Raw genomic sequence first — 23,533 nt, forward strand, 5'->3', positions numbered from 1 at the left:
TAAAATCACTCATGTGATTTTACTCATTGAGTGTCAGATACACTCAAGTCTTGTCAAACCTTCACATGAAAAGGAACACCTTCTTAATATTTTTATATTGAACTACTTCAATATTCTTTCTATGTACTTTAACTTAAACTTATTATGTGTTTTCAATCTATCTTCATAGATCTTGACACTAAATATGTTTCAGTTCATATCCTTTCATTGAAGTAAATTCTCAATGAAACCTTTTTTTAATCAAGTATATAATTACATTATTTATAATCAACGATACGTCATCTACATAAAGTATTACAAATATGTCTCATCGCACCCACTTAATTTCTTGCAAATGCAAGCATCTTCATCGTTTCTGATGAAATCAAAAACTCTTTGACTATTTCATCCGGTGAAGATTCCAACTCCGCGATACTCACTTCATCCAATTGAAGTTCGTATACCTATCTAATATTCCAAGGACCAGCAAAACTCTTGGTTGTATCTTGTATACGCCTTTAATACACACTTCTGTTAAGTAATGTATTTTCCCATCCTACTAGCATATCTCATAAAAGAAATATGTAGCGATTACTAGAATGATCCACATAGACTATAAGCATCGATACGGAAGATCTAATCTTATCGTAGTCAACTCTTTGAATTTTTGTCGTAAACAACTTTTCGACAAGTCGAGCTTCTTCAAGGATATTCCATCCAAGTCCATCAATTTTATAGATCCATTTACTTTCAAAAAGTATTCACCTATCTTGGATTTCATGGCGCATAGCCATTTTAACGGAGTCAGGGTCCATCATACCTTCTTTGTATGTAGTTGGTTTATCATTGTTCAAAATCAATCCTTCATTCACAAATCATTTATTTGATCACAAAGTAAACTATACCTACAAGGTTCAATAGGTACTTCGATCTTCATGACTATAACACTTTGTAGACATGGGAGCCATGATCATCGTGGCCGCTTCCAGAACCATTTCTGATGTTGCGCTACTCTGATCATCATGCTCATGTTCATCAACCTTATCAAGTTCTATTGTCCTCCCACTCAGATACTTTGCTAGAAACAATTTCTTGGAAATAAGAAACATCGACAAACACTTTTGTCTTTGTCTCCGTAGTGTAAAGAATTCCCAATAAATTCTCTGGGATAACTAACAAAGACATTCATCCGATTTTGGTTGTAAACTTATTTACTTATGCTATGCATACCAAAATTTAAGAAAGGACTATTAGGATTTATACCCATGTCATAACTTGTATGGTGTCATTTCAACGGATTATGATGATGCACTATTTAGTGTAAAAGCGGTAGTCTCTAAAGCATAATCCAGAAAAATATAATAGCGTCATTTTATCTCATCATTAACTCAACAAGGTTTGGATACGTCTCTCGGATACTCCATCATCACTATGATACTCCAAGAAACGTGAGTTGTAGAACAATTTTATAACTCTCTTAGATGTTCGCTAAAAATCGTAATTCAAATATTTTCACCATGATCCAATCATAGATATTTGACTTTTCTATTACGATGATTTCCACTTCATGCTGAAATTTATTTGAATCTATTCAAATGTTTCAAAGTTCTTCCTTATTGAATAAATATATCCTTATATATACACTCAATTCATTGTTGGAAGTTTTCATGAAGTAGAAGAATCTCCCGCACACAACTATGCTCAGTGAACCACATACATCATCATGTATGTTTCCACTAAGTTAGTTGCCCGTTCAACTCTTGGCCTATGAACGGTATTTCAGTCATTCTCTTTAGAAGAGATTAGCAAGCGCCAAACGATTCAAAAATCAAATGACTCCAAAAATCCATTTGCATGGAGTTCCTTCATGTGTTCCTTTCTAACATGACCTAAATGGCAGTTGCACTAATAAGTGGAATTCAAATCATTTTCCTTACGGCATATTAGCGTCAGTGTTATGTATGTGTGTTTCACCATTAAGTTTTATAATAACTTATCCATCGTACATGGAGTATCAGTCACTTAGGCCATTGTATTCTTGTATTGCGTTGTGTTGTATGACATCTCATACCAACCAATATGGTACTTATACCCAAGAATTCCATTGTGTGACCAATCAAAGAATACATTCATAACATGTATATCATCTATACACACCTGAACTAGACTTTCTAGTCTTCTCTTTCTTTCTGCCAAAATATTTTGTAGTTTCTCTTTTAGCTTTCCTCATTCTCAGAAAACACTTCAACATCAATAACTTCTAGGTTTTCTTCGTTAAAAACCAATAACCTTGAGGTTCTTACCTTGAAGTTGATCATCACATGACAAGTGTTCCGGATTTCACTATTAGTAAACTTTTAATGTGATGAACAATTTCACTCATAATTTTTATCCATCAAATCATGATGTCTTTCCGAGACCATGTATGTACATGCTAGGCTCGTAAAGTTTTAACCTTAGTATTCGCATGTGCAAATCTGGCTTGCGCTGTTGTATGCACACGTAGAATCTATAACACCCGATCATCACGTGATGCTTCGAAACGACGAGTCTTAGAAACGGTGCATCCTAAGGACGATCACTTCATGGATATGCGGATATCGTTAGTGCCCAACTAGTTGGAGGATTGAGACGCCTGGCGTCTTCAACCTTCGTACATTCCCATAAAACTTATGAGTTTATGTAGTCTCACTAGATTATATTCTATCATCTTGCAATAAGGTTTTAGATATCACATATATCTTATACCTTGCTTATTTATGAAAACAAAATTTTTAGCTCCTTACTTTTCAAACGGATTTGAACATCAAGTTTCACGGAGACAAGATAATTTTAGGTACTAATTGAAACCATTTCTCTTTGAATCAAAGTGAGGTTTACCAAAAGTTTGCAATAGGATTTAATCATTTCTTGATTTTTCAACAATACGGTACCAGTCCGTAAAGTTGCTTATCAGACTTAACAGTGTTTCTATCTCAATTACAAGACTAGCGCTTGGTAGATAACGGATGCCAATTCTACAAATTAATTCAAAATACAATTCAGACTATGTTCATGATAATTAGTTCATGTTTTAATCTAATTACTAATGAACTCCCACTTAATACAACATCCCTCATAGTTGTTAAGTGGCACACGATCCATATCCACTACACCAAAACCGATCATCACGTGAGATGATGTAGCTTCAACGGTGAACATCAACATGTTGATCATATCATCCATATGACTCGTGTTCAACCTTTTGGTTTCCTGTGTTCCGAGGCCATGTCTGTACATGCTAGGCTCGTTAAGCAAACCCAAGTATTTCCGCGTGTGCAACATGGCTTACACCCGTTGTATGTGAACGTAGAATCTATCACATCCGATCATCACGAGATGCTTCAAAACGATGAACTGTAGCAACGGTGCATACGAGGGGAGAACACTTTATTATCTTGATACTAATGTGAGGGATCATCTTATAATGCTACCGTCGCGATCTAAGCAAGATAAGATGCATAAAGGATTAACATCACATGCAATTCATATGTGATATGATATGGCCCTTTAGTCTTTGCGCCTTTGATCTTCATCTCCAAAGCACGGACATAATCTCCATCATCACCGGGCATGATCTCCATCATCGTCAGCATAGCGTCAAGCCGTCAAGGTCCATGGCAATGATACGTCTCAAACGTATCTATAATTTCTTATGTTCCATGCTACTTTTATGATGATACTCACATGTTTTATACACACTTTATGTCATATTTATGAATTTTTCGGCACTAACCTATTGACAAGATGCCGAAGAGCCAGTTGTTGTTTTCTGCTGTTTTTGGTTTCAGAAATCCTACAAAGGAAATATTCTCGGAATTGGACGAAATCAACGCCCAGGGTCTTATTTTTCCACGAAGCTTCCAGAAGACCGAAAGGATTACGAAGTGGGGCGACGAGGCGCCGCCACACTAGGGCCGCCCGGCCTAAGGGGGGCCCGCGCCGCCCTAGCATGTGGGCCCCTCGTCAGCCCTCCGACTCTTCCCTTCCGCCTACTTAAAGTCTTCACCGTGAATACCCTAGTACCGAGAGCCACGATACGGAAAACCTTCCAGAGACGCCGCCGCCGCCAATCCCATCTCGGGGGATTCAGGAGATCGTCTCCGGCACCCTGCCGGAGAGGGGAATCATCTCCCGGAGGACTCTTCATCACCATGATCGCCTCCGGATTGATGTGTGAGTAGTTCACCCCTGGAATATGGGTCCATAGCAGTAGCTAGATGGTTGTCTTCTCCTCATTGTGCTATCATGTTAGATCTTGTGAGCTGCCTATCATGATCAAGATCATCTATTTGTAATGCTACATGTTGTGTTTGTTGGGATCCGATGAATATGGAATACTATGTTATGTTGATTATCAATCTATCATATATGTGTTGTTTATGATCTTGCATGCTCTTCGTTGCTAGTAGAGGCTCTAGCCAAGTTGATACTTGTAACTCCAAGAGGGAGTATTTATGCTCGATAGTGGGTTCATGCCTCCATTTAATCTGGGACAGTGACAGAAAGTTCTAAGGTTGTGGATGTGTTGTTGCCACTAGGGATAAAACATCAATGCTTTGTCTAAGGATATTTGTGTTGATTACATTACGCACCATACTTAATGCAATTGTCTGTTGTTTGCAACTTAATACTGGAAGGGGTGCGGATGCTAACCTGAAGGTGGACTTTTTAGGCATAGATGCATGTTGGATAGCGGTCTATGTACTTTGTCGTAATGCCCAATTGAATTTCACACTACTCATCATGATATGTATGTGCATTGTTATGCCCTCTTTATTTCTCAATTGCCCAACTGTAATTTGTTCACCCAACATGCTATTTCTTATTGGAGAGACACCAGTAGTGAACTGTGGCCCCCGGTCCATTCTTTTACATCGAGTACAATCTACTGCAAACATTGTTCTTTACTGTTCTTCGCATACAAATATCATCTTCCACACTATACATCTAATCCTTTGTTTACAGCAAGCCGGTGAGATTGACAACCTCACTGTTACGTTGGGGTAAATGTACTTTGATTGTGTTGTGCAGGTTCCACGTTGGCGCTGGAATCCCTGGTGTTGCGCCACACTACACTCCGCCACCAACAACCTTCATGTGCTCCTTGACTCCTACTGGTTCGATAACCTTGGTTTCTTACTGAGGGAAAACTTGCTGCTGTACGCATCACACCTTCCTCTTGGGGTTCCCAACGGACGTGTGCTTCACGCGTATCAAGCTCTTTTTCTGGCGTCGTTGCCGGGGAGATCAAGACACGCTGCAAGGGGAGTCTCCCACTTCCAATCTCTTTACTTTGTTTTTGTTTTGCTTTACTTTATTTTATTTACTGCTTTGATTAGTTCTTTATATCAAAAACACACAAAAAATTAGTTACTTGCTTTACTTTATTTACTATCTTGTTTGTGTTCTCCATATTAAAAACACAAAAAATTAGTTACTTGCATTTACTTTATCTAGTTTGCTTTATTTACTATTGCTAAAATGGGTACCCCTGAGAATATTAAGTTGTGTGACTTCACTAGCACAAATAATAATGATTTCTTATGCACACCTATTGCTCCACCTGCTACTACAGCAGAATTTTTTGAAATTAAACCTGCTTTACTAAATCTTGTTATGAGAGAGCAATTTTCTGGTGTTAGTTCTGATGATGCTGCTGCCCATCTTAATAATTTTGTTGAACTTTGTGAAATGCAAAAGTATAAGGATGTAGATGGTGACATTATAAAATTAAAATTGTTTCCTTTCTCTTTAATAGGAAGAGCTAAAGATTGGTTGCTATCTTTGCCTAAGAATAGTATTGATTCATGGACTAAATGTAAGGATGCTTTCATTGGTAGATATTATCCTCCTGCTAAAATTATATCTTTGAGAAGTAGCATAATTAATTTTAAGCAATTTGATAATGAGCATGTTGCCCAAGCATTGGAAAGAATGAATTCTTTGGTTAAAAATTGCCCTACCCATGGACTGACTACTTGGATGATCATCCAAACCTTTTATGCAGGATTGAATTTTTCTTCGCGGAACTTATTGTATTCAGCTGCTGGAGGTACTCTTATGTCCATCACTCTAGGCGCCGCAACAAAGCTTCTTGATGATATGACGATTAATTACTCTGAATGGTACACGGAAAGAGCTCCACAAGGTAAGAAGGTAAATTCTGTTGAAGAAACCTCCTCCTTGAGTGATAAGATTGATGCTATTATGCCTATGCTTGTGAATGGTAGATCTAATGTTGATCCTAATAATGTTCCTTTAGCTTCATTGGTTGCTCAAGAAGAACATGTTGATGTGAACTTCATTAAAAATAATAATTTCAACAACAATGCTTATAGGATTAATTCTAGTAACAACTATAGGCCATATCCTTCTAATAATGGTAATGGTTATGGTAATTCTTACAACAATAATAGGAGTGTACCCCCTGGTCTTGAAGCCATGCTTAGAGAATTTATTAGTACACAAACTGCTTTTAACAAATCTGTTGAAGAAAATCTTGGTAAAATTGATATTCTTGCTTCTAAAGTTGATAGTCTTGCTGCTGATGTTGATCTTTTGAAACTGAAAGTTATGCCGAATGAAACTAAAGATATTAAGTCATTTGCTACAGCAAACGCCATCCAAGTTCGAATTAATGAGAATATTAGATTGATGGCTGAATTGCGTGCTAGGTGGGAAAGAGAAGAAAATGCTAAAGAGAATAATGTAGCCAAAGTTTGGACTATTACCACCACTAGTAATGATAATGCTTCACATGTTGCTACACCTCCTACTATTAATGGTAAAATAATTGGTGTTGGCAATGTTTCTACTCCTAATGCAAAGCGTGCAAAACTACCCGAAACTGCTAAAACTGCTGAAACTGCTTGTGATAAAACTGCTGAAATTTTTCAAAATATTGGGGACAATGATCCCATTGCTTTAGATCATAATGGTTTAGATTTTGATGATTGTCATATCTCTGAAGTTATAAAGTTCTTACAAAAACTTGCTAGAAGTCCCAATGTTAGTGCTATAAATTTGGCCTTTACAAAACATATTACAAATGCTCTCATAAAAGCTAGAGAAGATAAACTAAAACTTGAAACTTCTATTCCTAGGAAGTTAGAAGATGGTTGGGAGCCCATCATTAAGATGAAGGTCAATGATTTTGATTGTAATGCTTTATGTGATCTTGGTGCATGTATTTCCGTTATGCCTCAGAAAATCTATAATATGCTTGACTTGCCACCATTGAAAAATTATTATTTGGATGTTAATCTTGTTGATAATTCTACAAATAAACCTTTGAGGAGGATTGATAATGTTCGTATTACAGTTAACAATAACCTTGTCCCCGTTGATTTTGTTGTCTTGGATATTGAATGCAATGCATCTTGTCCCATTATTTTGGGAAGACCTTTTCTTCGAACTGTTGGTGCTATTATTGATATGAAGGAAGGCAATATTAAATATCAATTTCCTCTCAAGAAAGGTATGGAACACTTCCCTAGAAAGAGAATGAAGTTACCTTTTGATTCTATCATTAGAATAAATTATGATATTAATGCATCATCTCTTGATAATACTTGATTCACACTTTCTGCGCCCAGCTGAAAGGCGTTAAAGAAAAGCGCTTATGGGAGACAACCCATTATTTTACTTCTGCACTTTTATTTTATATTTGAGTCTTGGAAGTTGTTACTACTGTAGCAACATCTCCTTATCTTTATTTTATTGCATTGTTGTGCCAAGTAAAGTCTTTGATAGTAAAGATGATACTAGATTTGGATTACTGCGCAGAAACAGATTTCTTGCTGTCACGAATTTGAGTAGTATTCTCTGTAGGTAACTCAAAAAATCTGTCAATTTACGTGCGTGATCCAAAGATATGTACGCAACTTTCATTCAATTTGAGCATTTTCATCTGAGCAAGTTAAGTGCCCCAAAAAAAATCGTCTTTACGAACTGTTCTGTTTTGACAGATTCTGCCTTTTATTTCGCATTGCCTGTTTTGCTATGTTTGATGGATCTCTTTGTTCCATTAACTTTCAGTAGCTTTGTGCAATGTCCATAAGTGTTAAGAATGATTATGTCACCTCTGAATATGTGAATTTTTGATTATGCACTAACCCTATAATGAGTTTGTTTTGAGTTTGGTGTGGAGGAAGTTTTCAAGGATCAAGAGAGGAGGATGATACAATATGATCAAGGAGAGTGAAAACTCTAAGCTTGGGGATGCCACCGTGGTTCATTCCTGCATATTTCAAGAAGACTCAAGCATCTAAGCTTGGGGATACCCAAGACATCCCCTGCTTCATCGACAACTTATCAGGTCACCTCTAGTGAAACTATATTTTTATTCCATCACATCTTATGTGCTTTACTTGGAGCGTCTTTATGTTCTTGTTTTTGTTTGTTTGAATAAAATTGGATCCTAGTATTGTTTGTGTGGGAGAGAGACACGCTCCGCTGTTGCATATGAACACATATGTTCTTAGCTTTATTCTTAATGTTCATGGCGAAGGTTGAAACTGCTTCGTTAATTGTTATATGGTTGGAAACAGAAAATGTTGCATGGGGTAGTGGTATAATGAAATACTTGTAGATCATTGAGCTTTGATAATCTGATTCTTTGCAACCGTTTTGAGGTATTTAGATGGTAAGGCTTGTTGTTTAAGTAAGTTAAAATCGGTAGTAGATTGTTGTCTTTAAGCTTGTGTCGTACTACAAACTCTACTTAAATAGTTGAAGGTATAGTTGGACTTGATAGCTTTCCATGTCTAAGAGTTCATCGTAATAACTAAGTTGTGCTGAAGGTCGAGGGAGCTAGCGGGATACTTGTGCCGCCGTGAACGGCCCTCCTTGGAGTAAATTTTAATCATGCTCTTAATGTTGAACCTGCTAGATGTTTGCAATAAGCTTGTGAGTTATTTTTTACTAATGTTAAGCTACGGTTTTTGGCACTTCCACCATCCAAATTTGCTAGCCTCTTCGGTACTGTGCATTGCCTTCTGCTCACATTGAGAATTGTGCATACTTCGCCAGTACATCCAAACTCGTGGGAGGACTTTCTCTTGTTCTCCTACACATAAGCCATACATCTTCCTCAAAACATCCACTATACCTACCTACCACAGCATTTCCATAGCTGTTCCGAGATATATTGCCATGCAACTTCCATTTTACATTACATGACTTGTTGTCATTTATTATTTATATATTCCTTTGCATGATTCTATACAGCTGATGTGTGGTTTACCCATGTTACGCTAGATCATTGCACATCCTGCTACACTGGCAGAGGCATACAGTTTTATACATCATGTTTTATTCATTATGAGTTATTTGTACCAAAAAGTGTGTTGTCTGGTGAGGACATCCCATCTCTTGATACAACCGTTGTACCTACAGCCACACAAATACAAGGACCAATCACTAGAGCTCGTGCCAAACAACTTAACTATCAGGTACTTTCGTTTCTTGGAACTATTCCTCACATATACATGAGAATATGATGTTGCCTAAATCAGATATGTTTGTTACTCTTAGGAATGATGGACCAAGCATGGATGAGGAGGACAAGCATTGGAGTATGATCACGCATGGAGGAGATGGCAGTCAGCATTTGAGGATTGAAGATGACGCCGCAAGTGGAGATTTCAGAACTTTGAAGCCACCATAAGAAGAGATGAAGACATGGACGAAATATAGAGTTTCTCACTTCATAATTTCGTCCATAGCATGTTATGGTGCTGCGTCACCTTTAGTTTTGGGCCAGGCCCATGTTATTTTCGCAGGAATTAAGTCAGCCATTTTTTAGAGTCCGTATTGAACGGGGAAAGGCCTTCTAGGGTTTGGTTCGGCCACCATATGTATGGCTGGCCGAAACCCCATCTTTTCCTCCTTTAAATACCCCCATAGCCGTCACGTTTAGACTCGGATTTTGATTAGATTAAAAGTTAGCCAATTGCTGCAACTTCGTGTACTTCTTTTGAGGCCAACGCCCAGAACAAGACCGACTATTCGGAATCCCACCATTATCAATCAAGCTTTCATCTCTATTCGCAATATTCTGATTGCATCTTTAGTTCTTACTTGTTCTCGATTTCAGGTAGGAATTAAGACCCTTGCTGGTCAGGCTGATCGTGCTCCCGCAAGATCAGTAACTCCCGGAGATTGTCCTAGCGATTGCATTGGCGCACGAGCTTTGCACGTGTAGTCAGATCGTCAAGCACGAACTCCACCAACAAATCGAATTATCCCCATCTCATCGAAATAATCGGACACCTTTGCCTTATCAAGTGGTATCAGATTTCAGGTTGCTCGGTGAGATTTTACTGTTTTCCTAGTGTAGATTGCATCTGCCATCATACCCATAAACCACGAAAAAGCCAAAAAAAATACAGTTAGGGTTTAGATCATATCGTCCCATAAACCCCTGCCACGCCTTGCATTGTCTTTACAGTTTTGCATAGTTGAATTTGTGTCTGCATCTTCGTGTCGAGTTGCTGGTCTTAGCGTCTAGTTCCTTTAGAGTTTCGAGTTCTGGTCATATTAGTTACGCCGCCGCCACTCGCACCTTACGTAGATCACCGCCATCATCGCCATATACACCTGCCACATACTTTCGCCATTGCCATATACACCTGCCATATACTTCCGCCATCACCATATACATCCGTATACACGCACCACCATTATTGTGTCCATAGTCGTGTCCAGATAATCGCCGCCTTCCGTTTGTGAGTAGAAGAGCAAAAAAAAATGCGAAAAAAAAATCGCAAAAAAAAAAGTCAAATCCGCATCCCAGTCAGGTTTGACCCGATTTCCACTAGTCAGGTCGATTTTAGTCCGAATTGGGCAGTTTTCGACCGCAAACTTTGACCGAGCGTAACTTTTGCATACGAACTCTGTTTTCGACGTTTTACCAGTCAAAATCACCGGGAGAAAAAGTTCTATCCAGCCACAACAACCTTGTAGTTGTGCGGCTTCCGGAACTCTCAGAATTGCCAAAAAACGTCGGGAAGGTTGAGATTTTTGACGTTTAAGTTTACTACCCGAAAATTCATGTGTTCTTCAATTATATCTTGCTTTTGAGCTATTCCTTTGTGCTTGTTGGAGCCAACCACCGCCATATATTACTCCATAGCTGCTCGTTGCTTGTGTGCCGCTCCGTGACATCGTTGGTGAACTAGGCTCGCGTCTCTAGTACGGTCTAGCCTAGGACCAGCACAGTACCGTCGTTGAGCATACTTTCAATATTGCATTGCTGTTTTGACAATTGTTGTTTTGCTACCATATTAGCCTTTCTACAGCTCTGCATATTGTCTCCACGTGCACTGTGTCGACACATGGTAATCGCTTTGGCAATCTTTGGAGCCACTGATCCTTGCTGGTTGTTACATCGTCTTCCTCCTGTTTGGTAAGAACTTGTAAGAGCTTTGTATTTTGCTTGACGAATTGCGCGTGAACCACCATATTCCGTAGTTTGTAGGCATATACATTTGTGCTTTTTGTGTACTAACCATGTCAGGACTGGGTGATCCGGCCGCTGTTGACCCGGCCAAGATGACGTCTAAGCAGTTGCATGCTCATTTCACCCACCTTTTGGGCGGGCATGCACGCGACACCGATGCGCGCATTGGTGACGTGGATGCCAAACTCACCGACGCGCTGGACAAGCTGGATGGCCTCGAGGCAGCTTTCGACGCCAAGCTCGACGCCAAGTTCCAGGAGCTTTTGACTCGGTTGCCGCCACCTCGCGACAATGTGCAACGACGCGCACGCCGCGTTCCTCGTGCGGATGTGCCTGCGGGTACCGCTCCTGCTGCAGCAGCCGCACCTGACGCGCCTTCTGATGAGGGATACAAAGACTATGAAGCGGACGCGGACGAGCAGGTCGAGGAGAACGTGCTGGACGGCGAGGAAGTCGAACAACCTGCACCTGGTCGTCCACGACAACTGAACTACAACGCTCGTCCACCTCCACGCCCGGTACGTAATGATGATGATCATGTTGCTAAACTTAAATTGAATATTCCGCCATTTGAGGGTAGATATAATCCTGATGCATATCTTACATGGGAATTGGAAGTAGAACAACGCTTTGCACGTTTAAAATACCCTGATCACTTGCGTGTTAGTGCTGCTACTTGTGAATTCAAAGATTTTGCTTCTATTTGGTGGTCTGAATATTGTAGAGCACATCCAACAAATATTCCTACTAATTGGGTTGATTTAAAACTTGCCATGCGTACTCGTTTTGTTCCTCCACATTATCAATGTGATTTGCTGAAAAAAATTGTCTCGCTTAGAACAAGGCAAAAATTCTGTAGAAGACTATTATCAAGAATTGCAAACTGGCATGATTCGTTGTGGTATTGTAGAGGATAATGAGGCTATGCTTGCACGTTTCTTTGGTGATTTGAATAAAGAGATTCATCATATTTTAGATTATAAGGAGTACAACACTATTACTCGCTTGTTTCATCTTGCTTGCAAAGCTGAACGTGAAGTGCAGGATCGTCAACCACCATGGAGATGAGCTAATATTTCTGTAGGTCGTACAACGTCGTGGTCTCCGCGACAATCAGCGCCACCATCTCGTGGGACTACACCAGCACCTATCCAAGTACACTGCGCCTGCATCACGAGCGCCACCTGCTGCTACTCCACCACCATCTTCTGGTCCTCCTCGGAGTTCATCTTCCATGGCCTCCACGGGGAAGACGCGCGACATTCAATGTCGCAAATGCTTGGGATTTGGTCACATAGAGAGAGAATGTAGAACCAAGCGTGTGATGTTGGTGCGTGAAGATGGAGAATATGATTCTGCAAGTGATTTTGATGAAGACACATTGGCCCTTATTGCTGCACGTGATGGCGCCAATTCTGATTCTGAGAGAGAGATGGAGGTAATGGAATCTGACACTGCTGATCAGTACAGGAGCTTAGTTGCACAGCGTGTCTTGAGCATGCAATTGAGCAAATCTGAGCATGATCAACGCCACAATCTGTTCCAAACAAGAGGCGTTGTAAAAGAGCGAGCCATAAGGATCATCATTGATGGAGGGAGCTGCAATAATCTGGCTAGCGTTGACATGGTGGAGAAGCTTTCTCTCTCTACAAGAGAGCGCACACATCCATACTACATTCAATGGTTTGAGAGCTCTCGGAAGCTCAAGGTAACAAGAACTACACGTGTGCATTTTACTATTGGTACATATTCTGATTTTGTTGATTGTGATGTTGTACCTATGCAAGCTTGTTCTTTGTTACTTGGTAGACCTTGGCAATTTGATAGAGAATCTGTTCATAATGGTAGAACTAATCAGTATTCTCTTATGCATGATGGAAAGAAAATTGGTCTCAAACCTATGACTCCTGAACAAATACTAAAAGATGATCTTGCTAGAGCTAGTAGAGTAAAAAACGAGGAGAAAAATAAGAGTGAAAATCAGATTGTTGCTGCAGATTTTGTGCCTCATAAGACTACTACTAAATCTGATTCAAACCATGCTACTGAAATTCGTTTGAAGAATCCGTGTTTGCTTGCTAGCAAATCTGATATTGTTGAACTTGATGTGAACACTACTCAATGCTATGCTATTATTTGCAAAGAAGTTCTGTTTTCATTTGAGGATATGCCTCCTTCTTTGCCACCTGCGGTTGCTAACCTTTTGCAGGAATTCATTGCAGGAATAAAGAGATTCAGCATATTGCGCGAGCTCTCCAGGTCGAGGATTGACCCCGCGGCGAGGAGGTCAGGGAGAATGTAGGGATGAAGATGGGTTGGACAGGTCGAAGGAGACATGAGCTGGGACTCCTGGCGGCGCTAGCAGGGGTTGAAGGGGAACGAGGAAGGCGACGTGGACCACGTGGTAGGGTTCGTCTGCAGGCTGGACTTGGGCCACTTGGGCCTGGCTCGGCTGGCTCAGCTCATCTTCAAATTGGTGCACCTACTCCACACTCACATTCGACTGTGCACATCAGCAACAATGTGTATTGTGCACGGAACTATGGATGCGTGTGATTTATATTGGACCCATTATAACCTTTGTACCGTACTGATGGAGCATTCCGCCATCTAACAGAACTTTGTTAGTCCAGGTCCTCATCTGACTAACAATTCAAACATAAACCCATGATTTACATTTGAGAGATATTTTTGCTGAGTTGGCTATATTTTGGAATTTTCTATTTAATCCTAGGATGCTAATTATTTAATTCCTCCTAAAATTAGCAGTGATCCATCATTTCAAAAGATTTCTGTACTAATATATTTCAGTTTTGGCATCACACAATTAATATCCATTTTTTATCTCTTCTGATAACGTAAATCAATCCTTCGTAATGCATAAGCATATTTTTCTAGGCATGTTTAAAGTAACTTTTAAGCATCTCATCCATGGCTTTTTTAATCATGTTCATCATGAATAGAACAAAATGTAAACACTTTTTTCGTTGGCACAAGGCAGGAGTAGTGCCATCACTGATCATATCATGATGCATTTGAGTGTTTATTTCTCCCGATGCAACGCCCGGGCACTTTTGCTAGTAGAATATACAAAGCAAGGTGTAGTAACACAGAAACCTTCGAAGGATGGATGTCCATAGATAAGATGCCTGATATGTTCGTCATGTTAAGTGGGTGCCTGTAGATCTGAGTGTGTGCCCCTATGGAGCATTAAGTGTACCTGTATTTCTTTACGTTTTTTCTGAAAGCACGGTATGCCACTCTGTAAGTTCATCAATCATGACAGGGACGAAACCACGACAAATCTTCTTCCTGTCAGGACCAATTTCATGGTCACTTGCAGCTTTGCCTGCCTGTTCATCATCATATGCTTTTTTGGCCCGCTTAAGCAAACTGACCAACACTCTACCCGCCTCAAGCCTCATTTTTCGTGCAGAGAACATTTCTTTATAAACTTCAGAGTAAGGATCCTTCAAGATTTTATCTTGATATCGAGGTGCATCCCTCGCCAACCTCTTCAACAGTTGTTCTGAGAACAGCTGAAAGAAACACACTGGCATTAGATTAATGACAACTTTCATCAAGTCCGTACACATCCCCAATATATTGCAATTTACCCGTCTGGCATCTGAAATTTCATCTTCAGGGTCACATATCATCTTGAATGCGGTCGCAAGTTTCATTAAATCCCAATGAGAAGTGTTAATGCGAGATATTTTCATAAGGTGCTGAGCAGCTAAGCGCAAGAAGGTATCATATTTTTTCACACAACGATCACACTCATACAAGATGCCTGCCATCTCAATAATACGTTTAGTAACCTGCATACAAGGAGCAATGCTACATCAATAATAGAGAGAAAAAACTCATGAAGGCAGAATCCAAGAAACAATATTGAAGAAAAATACTTGGGTCGGTGTGAAAAATAATGGCACACTGGGGCAATGAAACAGGAAGGACTTCAATGTCAAACATATGGGGAAGGAAGTAATGGGCTGACCATCATATGTGGATTGATGTCAAAGTTATGGTGCTCCAGGAGAAATATCATCCCCTCACTCATCGGGAAGCGATCCTCATTAATCATCTGAGAATTTATCACAGGCAGAAAATGCTGGATCTGAATCATCAAGCCCCACATCAACTCCTTGACAACACGACTGTACACGCAGGGTATTCTCTGAAATAATATCAGCAAAAAAGTTTGGTGCTCAAAATTATTCATAGAAGTAAGCAAACAAGGGAGCTTTAACACTAACCAATCTATCCTGAATGACATTTTTGTAATCCTCATTTCCAACAGCTAGTGTTTGCCCATTGACAACATGCTTCTGGATCATCGAACTAAGATCTGGACTAACAGAATTCTTATTAATGGCGTAGCGTTTGTACTCAAAAGTTTTGAAGGCTTTCGCCCAAATAACCTGTTAATGAACAAACAATGACCAGCATGTTAAGGGGAGAAGACACAAATACTGAAAAATAATGCGAAATTCTGACATGCATGTAATGATAAATCTTGTTCAAGTCCTCAATTATTTAGGTGTAAATCAGAATAAGTAAATGCGCTAAGCAAATGCAATGTCTTCTTTAAAAAAAAGACATGCTGCCAATCCTTGGTAGTAATACCATCACCATGTCAGGCCTTAAATTATCCCTAGCTAGCAGTAACTAGTCAGAACTTGGCATATGTCAATACTCCCTAGGATCGCCAAACTTGTGCCCATCTATTACTTGGATGTCTTTTGCACTCACAGTGACAGTTCAAAAAAAAAAAAAGGCTTTTGGGGTGCATTCATAAGAGAAACAAAATCATGGTACATGCTTCCTGAGCTGCTTTATGGATAGAAAACTGGTGTGTAGACTGTTAATTTAGTTAAACCCACTGTTTTGGAGTATGTACTTGTAGTATGTAGTGTACAAGAATATTTAGGTAGTACATAATAACATACTACTATATAGGTAGTATGTTAATTGGCGGATATACTATATTATGTGTACACATATGAAGGTATTTCTAAAACATGCTAAAACTTGTCAGACTCGCTTGGGATTTTTTCTTGTAGATCACTTTGTAAATAAATCTAATATGGGTATATTCCAAGAGATAAAGTTGTATGCATACCTGGATAAATAATGGGTGTAACTAAATATACAAGGTAGAAAAATACATGTATTTCTTCATGCAATGCAGAGGATAAATAGAAGTTGCAAAAATGAACCATGCAAGATGAGCGCAAGCATCATACTAAAAATTAGAGCCAGAGAAAAATTAGGGGGAAGGGGTACTAACTGCGTATTGCACATTGACGAAATCTGCCCAGATATGCTGCACGGGATAGATAATGCAGAAAAATTAGGTTGATTGCGAGAAAAACAGCAAAATAGGAGCAATAATCAAAAAAATTACCTGCCAGGCATCTGGTTCAGTGAGCTTGACCGCATCATAATCGAAGATTGCAAAGCCATAGGGTGTAAAGCCAGAGGGCGTCTCAAATAGCACCGAGATCACCCCACAGTTCCCAAACAGATCAGCTGGTAAATCAGAATTTAAGCAAATTCAGGCCAGCATAATTACGAAGAAAGACTTATGTTGACCAATCGAATAGTAGATATCAAGAGCGAAGTCAGTTCGTGGCTCAGAGGCCAAACGTTAATCCCGCCGCGGACAGATCCTCCAACACAGTCCATAAATATCATTCGCCTCCGCTGGCGGCAACACCCTTCTGCCGAATAGCGGCTCCGGTGTCGACACCGGCGATGCGGCCCCCGCAGCAGCCCTCCCCCTAATCCAGGGCTCCACCCAACAATTGAACACTAACTAGTCTTAGAAGATGATATAGCGCGGGGGGGTTAAAACTAACCTGCACACCTCTCCTCGTCATCGCCATTATCAAGAAACAACTGCGCCAAAGCATCCTCATCTTCTTCGTCGTCAACGTCCATATGCAAGGGATAGGGATTCTTATCCGTCTTCATCTCCGAGGCAGTCTCCTTCCGCCCCGCCATCGAGGCGTTTTCCCCCAGGCCGCTCGCCATATATTGCAAGCCGAGAGTAGATAGAGATTGGAGGCTGCATCGGTCGGAATTTAAAGGGAGTCTGGTAGGTTAGCATCTCTAGCGGATCTTTTATGGGCTTTTTGGGGGCGGTTGCTCGCGGAGTGGGTTTGGAAGGGCCGGCCCAGTTCGTGATCATTTTGGTTTTGTTTAGAGCATCTTCTCCATCGGCGGTGCTCCTCTTCTCGGGTCCTCCTTCCTATCACTGGCGCCCCAGGCGAATCCTATACACCGACCTATACGACGTGCCGCACACCCCGACGCACCTTTTGGGCCGGCCCATGTCCCGCTGATGTTTCTTCGACTTTCCCCATTAGGGAGCGTGTCTTCTTCTTCGGGTTCTCCGCCGCTGATGTCAGGCTCCGTCAGTTGGCAAGACGATAGCAACCGCAGGATGGCTAGTCCACGGCTAGGACCTCTAGAACCTGTTAGTGTTGTGATCCTGTAGTTTAGCTTAATTAAGTCATTGTTAAGCGCTGTAATGACCTTGCTTGGCCTGCTTCGGTATATAAGGAGCAGGAGGGGTGGCTGGGAGGACCAAGCAATAATCAACTATCTATTTTATCATTCATGTCCTTTCTTGTTCAACACTCGACGGCTCTAGCGCCGCGGCGCTAACTCCTCCCCCTTCTCCTCCGATCATCGTCAAGGGCATCCACCGCCGGACCCTGACAAAGTGGTATCAGAGCACGCGTTCCTCCGCCTGCTCGGTCGCACCGGCGACGTACCCTCCCTCCCTCTTCCTCTAACCGCCACCACCCCCAGATCCAAAACAGCACCTTTCCTCCGTTCCGATCATGTCGCATCGCTCCAAGTCAAGCTCGCGCACGAGTCGGGGAAGGCCTACCCTCGGCTCTGCTTCGTCAACAGACGCCGAGCTCGCCGCGCTAAGGGCTCAGCAACGCGCCGATCGTGATGCGCGCTCCGTCGGGCGACGTCTCCACCAACATCAGCTCGAAACAACGGCAACTCTGGGGGCAGTCTAAGATCAGATGGAAGCCATGGCGCAGGTGCAGTCGCAGATGGCCTCCATGATTCAGCGTATGCAGGGGAGCATCGAGCGTTTACTGCCGGATCAAGGTACGAACACCACCGTCTCTCCCAACACAGGCACGAACCGCACGTTCACCACGCCGCCACAACGCACAAACACACAACTTTCCCCAATTCCAGAGTTTTCAACACCACTTCCCACCCCACACACCGCAAATCCTCCACCTTTTCCACCAAACCTCGGCCGTTTTCTGCCGGATCAGCTACCGCAACCACCGTCCCCGCAGGGTGTTTGTCAAAATCGCCCCGTGGTCACGTCCACTGTCCCAAGAACACCTCGCGTAAATCCTTCTTCATCTCACACCCACATCACCCAACACACCACTCCGACAACACAACCTCATTACTACCAACCACATTCCCCACGCACCAAAGAGCATGATCCAATACCACCGCCAAAACCCCAAGAGCAGCCATATCAGAGACCCTACCAACCACACCATCACAACTCTTCCAACGACATCGCAAACACAACAACACAACAACAATCAAACCCTGTCCCTGCCAATACAAACCTATACCATACTCAGCCTACCCATCACACCTACAACAACAGCACCACTTACCCACTAGACCCACAAATCCGAACCCCGCATGTGGAATTACCCACCTTTCATGGTGAAAACCCACGTGCATGGCTGCTGGAAACAGAAGACATCTTCAAGCTGGTGGGAATCAATGGAGAGGCTCGTGTTCGTTGGGGCATAGCACATATTCGTGGTCAGGCCAAGATATGGTTGAACAGTTCAGGAATTGACCTGCAGAGGATGTCTTGGGCAGAATTGGGTCAGGCTCTCATCGAGCGTTTTGCTGATACAGTGACAGTGGATCCTATGGAACAGCTACAGCACTTGAGGCAACGCACAACAATGGACAGCTACATCAACTCCTATGAATCATGGATGCAGGTCATGAAACGAGGCCGAGTTTATCCACCCACGGATTTCTTTGTGGAGAGGTTCATCAGTGGATTAAGTGAAAGCATCAGACATTTGGTACAATGCCAACAACCAGTCTCTCTAATGTCGGCATATTACATGGCAAGGCAGTATGAAAAGAATCACAATGCCAACATGACAGTGACCAGAAGGGCACAGCCAGCAGTACCAGCTCCACCCTTACTAGGCAGAAATGCAGCTGGTCGAGAACAACAAATTCGCAATGGCCAGCCAAGAGATAATCCAATCAGAAATGCTAGGCCAAGAATTCCTCGACAGTGCTGGTATTGTCCAGACAATTATGCTCCTGGGCACATATGTCCGGGTATGCAACGTGCTCTCAACATGTTGATATTGCAGGAGCATCCAGAGGAACAACAAGAAGAGGTTCAGCAGTTGTTATTGGATGTTGTCCAAGAGGAACAAGATCCAATACAGCCAGCACATGCAGCACAACAGGAGCATGAAGAACTCCCTCTCGATGATAATGTTCACTTGATGCAAATATCAGCAACAGCTTACCATGGCGCAACAGATGAGTCCACCATTTCTCTGCTGATTCAGATAAAAGGAGTCCCAGCAGTCGCCTTAGCAGATACTGGCAGCACCAACACATTCCTTGACAGACAATTTGCCATGGATCATGACATAGACATTACACCAGCTCCTCCTCGACGTGTCAAAGTGGCTGGAGGTGGCATCTTGGTCTCTGATAGCATTGCCTATAATCATCAATTTTTCATACAAGGCATACGTACCCTTCACAGCTGATTTCCGTGTGCTGCAACTGGGAGGATCTGATGCCATCCTAGGGGTCAACTTGTTTAAACTGCATAACCCAGTTACATTTGACTTCATTGGACGCACCTTCTCATTGGAATCTGCTGGACAAGTTCACACATTTAACGATCACTTGGTGTCCATGGATGATCCGATGATATCAGCAATGGAGTGTAAGAAGCTATTGAAAGATGAAGCCACAGCTTTTATCCTGTACAGCATTGACGATGTGAGATCAACTCTGACACAACTGGAAAACACAACCAGCCAGGAAGAATTTCAACATGTCTTGCAAGCATTTGCAGATGTTTTTGATGAACCACAGGGTTTACCTCCTCACCGATCTGCTGACCACGAGATTCCTCTGTTACCAGGATCAAAACCTCCCAACATCAGACCCTATCGGATGTCTTACAATCAGAAGAACACAATTGAGAAAAAAATTGCTCAATTGTTAAAAAATGGAGAGATTCAGCCTAGCACCAGTCATTTTTCCTCTCCATTGATCTTGGTGCGCAAAAAGGATAAGAGCTGGCGCCTCTGTGTTGATTTCAGGGGTCTGAATGAGCTAACAGTCAAGAACAAATTCCCTATTCCTGTAATTGAAGACCTGCTTGATGAGCTACATGGAGCCACCATTTTTTCCAAAATTGATCTCAGATCAGGCTACCACCAGATAAGGATGAAAGAGGAAGATGTCCATAAAACTGGGATTTCCACTCATTTAGGCCACTATGAGTATCTAGTGATGCCATTCGGGTTGAGTAATGCCCCAGCAACCTTTCAGCAGCTCATGAACCAAATATTTGCCAAATACCTCCGAAAATTTGCCCTCGTTTTCTTCGACGACATACTTGTCTACAGTCCTAGTAAAGAACAGCACAAGCTCCATTTGCAAGCAGTGTTGCAAGTCCTGAAGGATAATCAGCTCAAAGCAAAACTGGAAAAGTGTACCTTTGGTCAGCCATCAGTGGAATATCTAGGCCACATTATATCTGGCCAAGGAGTGGCGACAGACCCAGCCAAAATAAAAGATACTGTGGAATGGAAAACTCCAAAAACATTGAAGAAGTTGCGTGGTTTTCTTGGGTTGACAGGGTACTACCGCTGGTTCATCCAGGGTTACTCCACTATTTGTCAGCCATTATACCATGCACTCAAGAAGGACAACTTTCAGTGGGGACAACAACAAGAGGAAGCATTTCAGAAGCTAAAAACAATCATGTCCACTCCACCAATGCTGAAACTCCCTGACTTCACCATTCCATTTGTGTTGGAGACAGATGCATGCAAATCTAGCTTGGGTGCAGTATTGATGCAAGAGGGACGACCCATAGCATTTTTTAGCCAATGCTTGGGCCCGAAAACAGATGCAATGTCTGTGTATGAAAAAGAAGCATTAGCCATATTACATGCTCTCAAAAAATGGAGACACTACTTCCTGGGAAATCAAGTGATCATAAAGACAGATCAGCAAGCTTTGAAGTATGTGGGCAAGCAAAGATTAGTGGACGGTGTGCAACACAAATTACTCCTGAAACTGCTGGAATTCGATTACAAAATTGAATACAAGAAAGGAAAAGAGAACACAGTGGCTGATGCCCTATCAAGGCAATTCCAGGATGATGAGATGGAGCACCAAAACAACAATTCCATTTCCGCCTGTCACCAAACGACACTGATCATTCCCAAATGGATCTCAGAGGTACAAAACTCCTATGTGAATGACACTGATTGCACCAAATTATTACAAGAGTTGTCCATTGATGAGGCTAGCAACAACCACTTCACCTTGCAATCTGGCATCTTGCGTTTCAAGGGCAAGATATACATTGGCAGCTCCACCAAACTCAGAGACAAGGTATTTGACACATTTCACTCCTCAACATTTGGGGGTCACTCAGACATCAAGGCAACACTGCATCGCATACAACAATCATTTTATTGGCCCAAGCTCAAGAACTATGTGACTGACAAAGTGGCTATGTGTCCCATATGCCAAATAGCAAAAACAGAAAGACTGCCCTATCCTGGTCTTCTGCAACCACTGCCGATCCCACAGCAAAAATGGGCTGCTATCAGCATGGATTTCATCTCAGGCCTGCCTAAATCGAGAGGAAAAAAGTGATATTGGTAGTGGTTGATCGCCTCACTAAATATGCACATTTTCTTCCCCTGGCACACCCATACACAGTGCAAACAGTGGCTGATTTGTTCTCAAAACATATCATCAAGCTTCATGGCCCTCCTTCCAGCATTGTCAGTGACAGAGACCATGTGTTTACAAGTCATCTGTGGAAACAAATTCTTTCTTCCTACAACACCAAGCTCCACTACAGCACAGGTTACCATCCTGAAACAGATGGCCAAATGAGCGAGTAAATCAGTGCCTGAACAATATTTGTGGTGCATGGCCTTCCAGGAACCGAAAAAGTGGTGTGATTGGTTACACTCAGCTGAGTGGTGGTACAATTACTCATTTCACTCAGCTATACAGATGTCTCCTTTCCAAGCATTATATGTGTATCCTCCTCCACTGCTCCAGCAAATTCCTGTCCCGTTTGAGCAACAACAAGCATCAGCTATTGACCAGCAAGAAAAGGAAAGCATGGTAAAAATTCTTCAGCACAACTTGACAAAAGCACAACTACGCATAAAGAAATATGCAGATGCCAACAGAATCGAGAGACAATTCGAAGTGGGTGACCTGGTTTATCTGAAAATGAAATCTTACAGGGAGTCTGCTCTGGGCATGCAAAATCCTCCCAAGGTTGCTGCACAAGTTTGGTCAGGTCTCCTATCAGCTTCAGCTCCCAGCACATTGCAAACTACATGATGTATTCCATGTTAGCCACCTGAAGAAACACAAGGGAGAACACGCAGTACCTAATCCAATTCTACCAATGGTCACCAACGACGGCAAGGTAAAGACGGTTCCCATTGCTGTGATCCAAAGACGCATCGTACCTCGCTCGACTGGTGAATATGATGTGGCAATACCACAATGGTTCATACACTGGGACACTATGACAAGTGCCGAAGCTACTTGGGAGGATGCGGAGTTCATACAAAAGGCATATCCAGATTTTCAGCCCTGAAGTCTGAGCTCAGGAGGGGGGTCTTGTCAGGCTCCGTCAGTTGGCAAGACGACAGCAACCGTAGGATGGCTAGTCCACGGCTAGGATCTCTAGAACCTGTTAGTGTTGTGATCCTGTAGTTTAGC

General features: G+C 41.9%; 2 protein-coding genes across 3 annotated transcripts; one reads left to right on the top strand and one right to left on the bottom strand.

The window, feature by feature from the left end:
• Nucleotides 1–14,392: 14,392 nt before the first annotated feature.
• Nucleotides 14,393–17,550, bottom strand: LOC127322094 (uncharacterized). 2 transcript variants are annotated; one of them, XM_071826303.1, is made up of 7 exons: nt 17,355–17,550; nt 16,893–17,017; nt 16,776–16,811; nt 15,742–15,906; nt 15,483–15,662; nt 15,100–15,303; nt 14,393–15,021 (listed from the first exon to the last, which is right to left on the bottom strand). In XM_071826303.1, the coding sequence occupies exons 1-7, from the start codon at nt 17,404–17,406 to the stop codon at nt 14,713–14,715; spliced, it is 1,071 nt and encodes a 356-aa protein (XP_071682404.1). In that variant the 5' UTR covers nt 17,407–17,550; the 3' UTR covers nt 14,393–14,712. The 2 variants fall into 2 exon arrangements, with proteins under 2 accessions (XP_071682404.1, XP_051207012.1); XM_051351052.2 differs by having other exon boundaries at nt 17,347–17,549.
• A 990-nt stretch (nt 17,551–18,540) lies between these two features.
• LOC139835635 (uncharacterized) lies at nt 18,541–23,146 on the top strand. The gene is made up of 4 exons (XM_071825493.1): nt 18,541–18,619; nt 19,244–20,235; nt 20,279–22,171; nt 22,733–23,146. The coding sequence occupies exons 1-4, from the start codon at nt 18,541–18,543 to the stop codon at nt 23,144–23,146; spliced, it is 3,378 nt and encodes a 1,125-aa protein (XP_071681594.1).
• The last annotated feature ends 387 nt before the right edge of the window (nt 23,147–23,533 follow it).

The sequence above is a fragment of the Lolium perenne genome, chromosome 2 (assembly GCF_019359855.2).
Source record: "Lolium perenne isolate Kyuss_39 chromosome 2, Kyuss_2.0, whole genome shotgun sequence".
Taxonomy (NCBI): domain Eukaryota; kingdom Viridiplantae; phylum Streptophyta; class Magnoliopsida; order Poales; family Poaceae; genus Lolium; species Lolium perenne.

Excerpts from the sequence above, each read along its gene's own strand:
- LOC139835635 (XM_071825493.1), top strand. The coding sequence starts at position 18,541 with ATGGCGCAGGTGCAGTCGCAGATGGCCTCCATGATTCAGCGTATGCAG. Across the intron at positions 18,620-19,243 it reads GCGTTTACTGCCGGATCAAG|AAGACATCTTCAAGCTGGTG; the intron begins GTACGAACACCA and ends TGCTGGAAACAG. Across the intron at positions 20,236-20,278 it reads TGGCTGGAGGTGGCATCTTG|GCATACGTACCCTTCACAGC; the intron begins GTCTCTGATAGC and ends TTTTCATACAAG.
- LOC127322094 (XM_051351052.2), bottom strand. The coding sequence starts at position 17,521 with ATGGCGAGCGGCCTGGGGGAAAACGCCTCGATGGCGGGGCGGAAGGAG. Across the intron at positions 15,663-15,741 it reads ATGTCATTCAGGATAGATTG|AGAATACCCTGCGTGTACAG; the intron begins GTTAGTGTTAAA and ends ATATTATTTCAG. Across the intron at positions 15,304-15,482 it reads ACATCAATCCACATATGATG|GTTACTAAACGTATTATTGA; the intron begins GTCAGCCCATTA and ends CCTTGTATGCAG.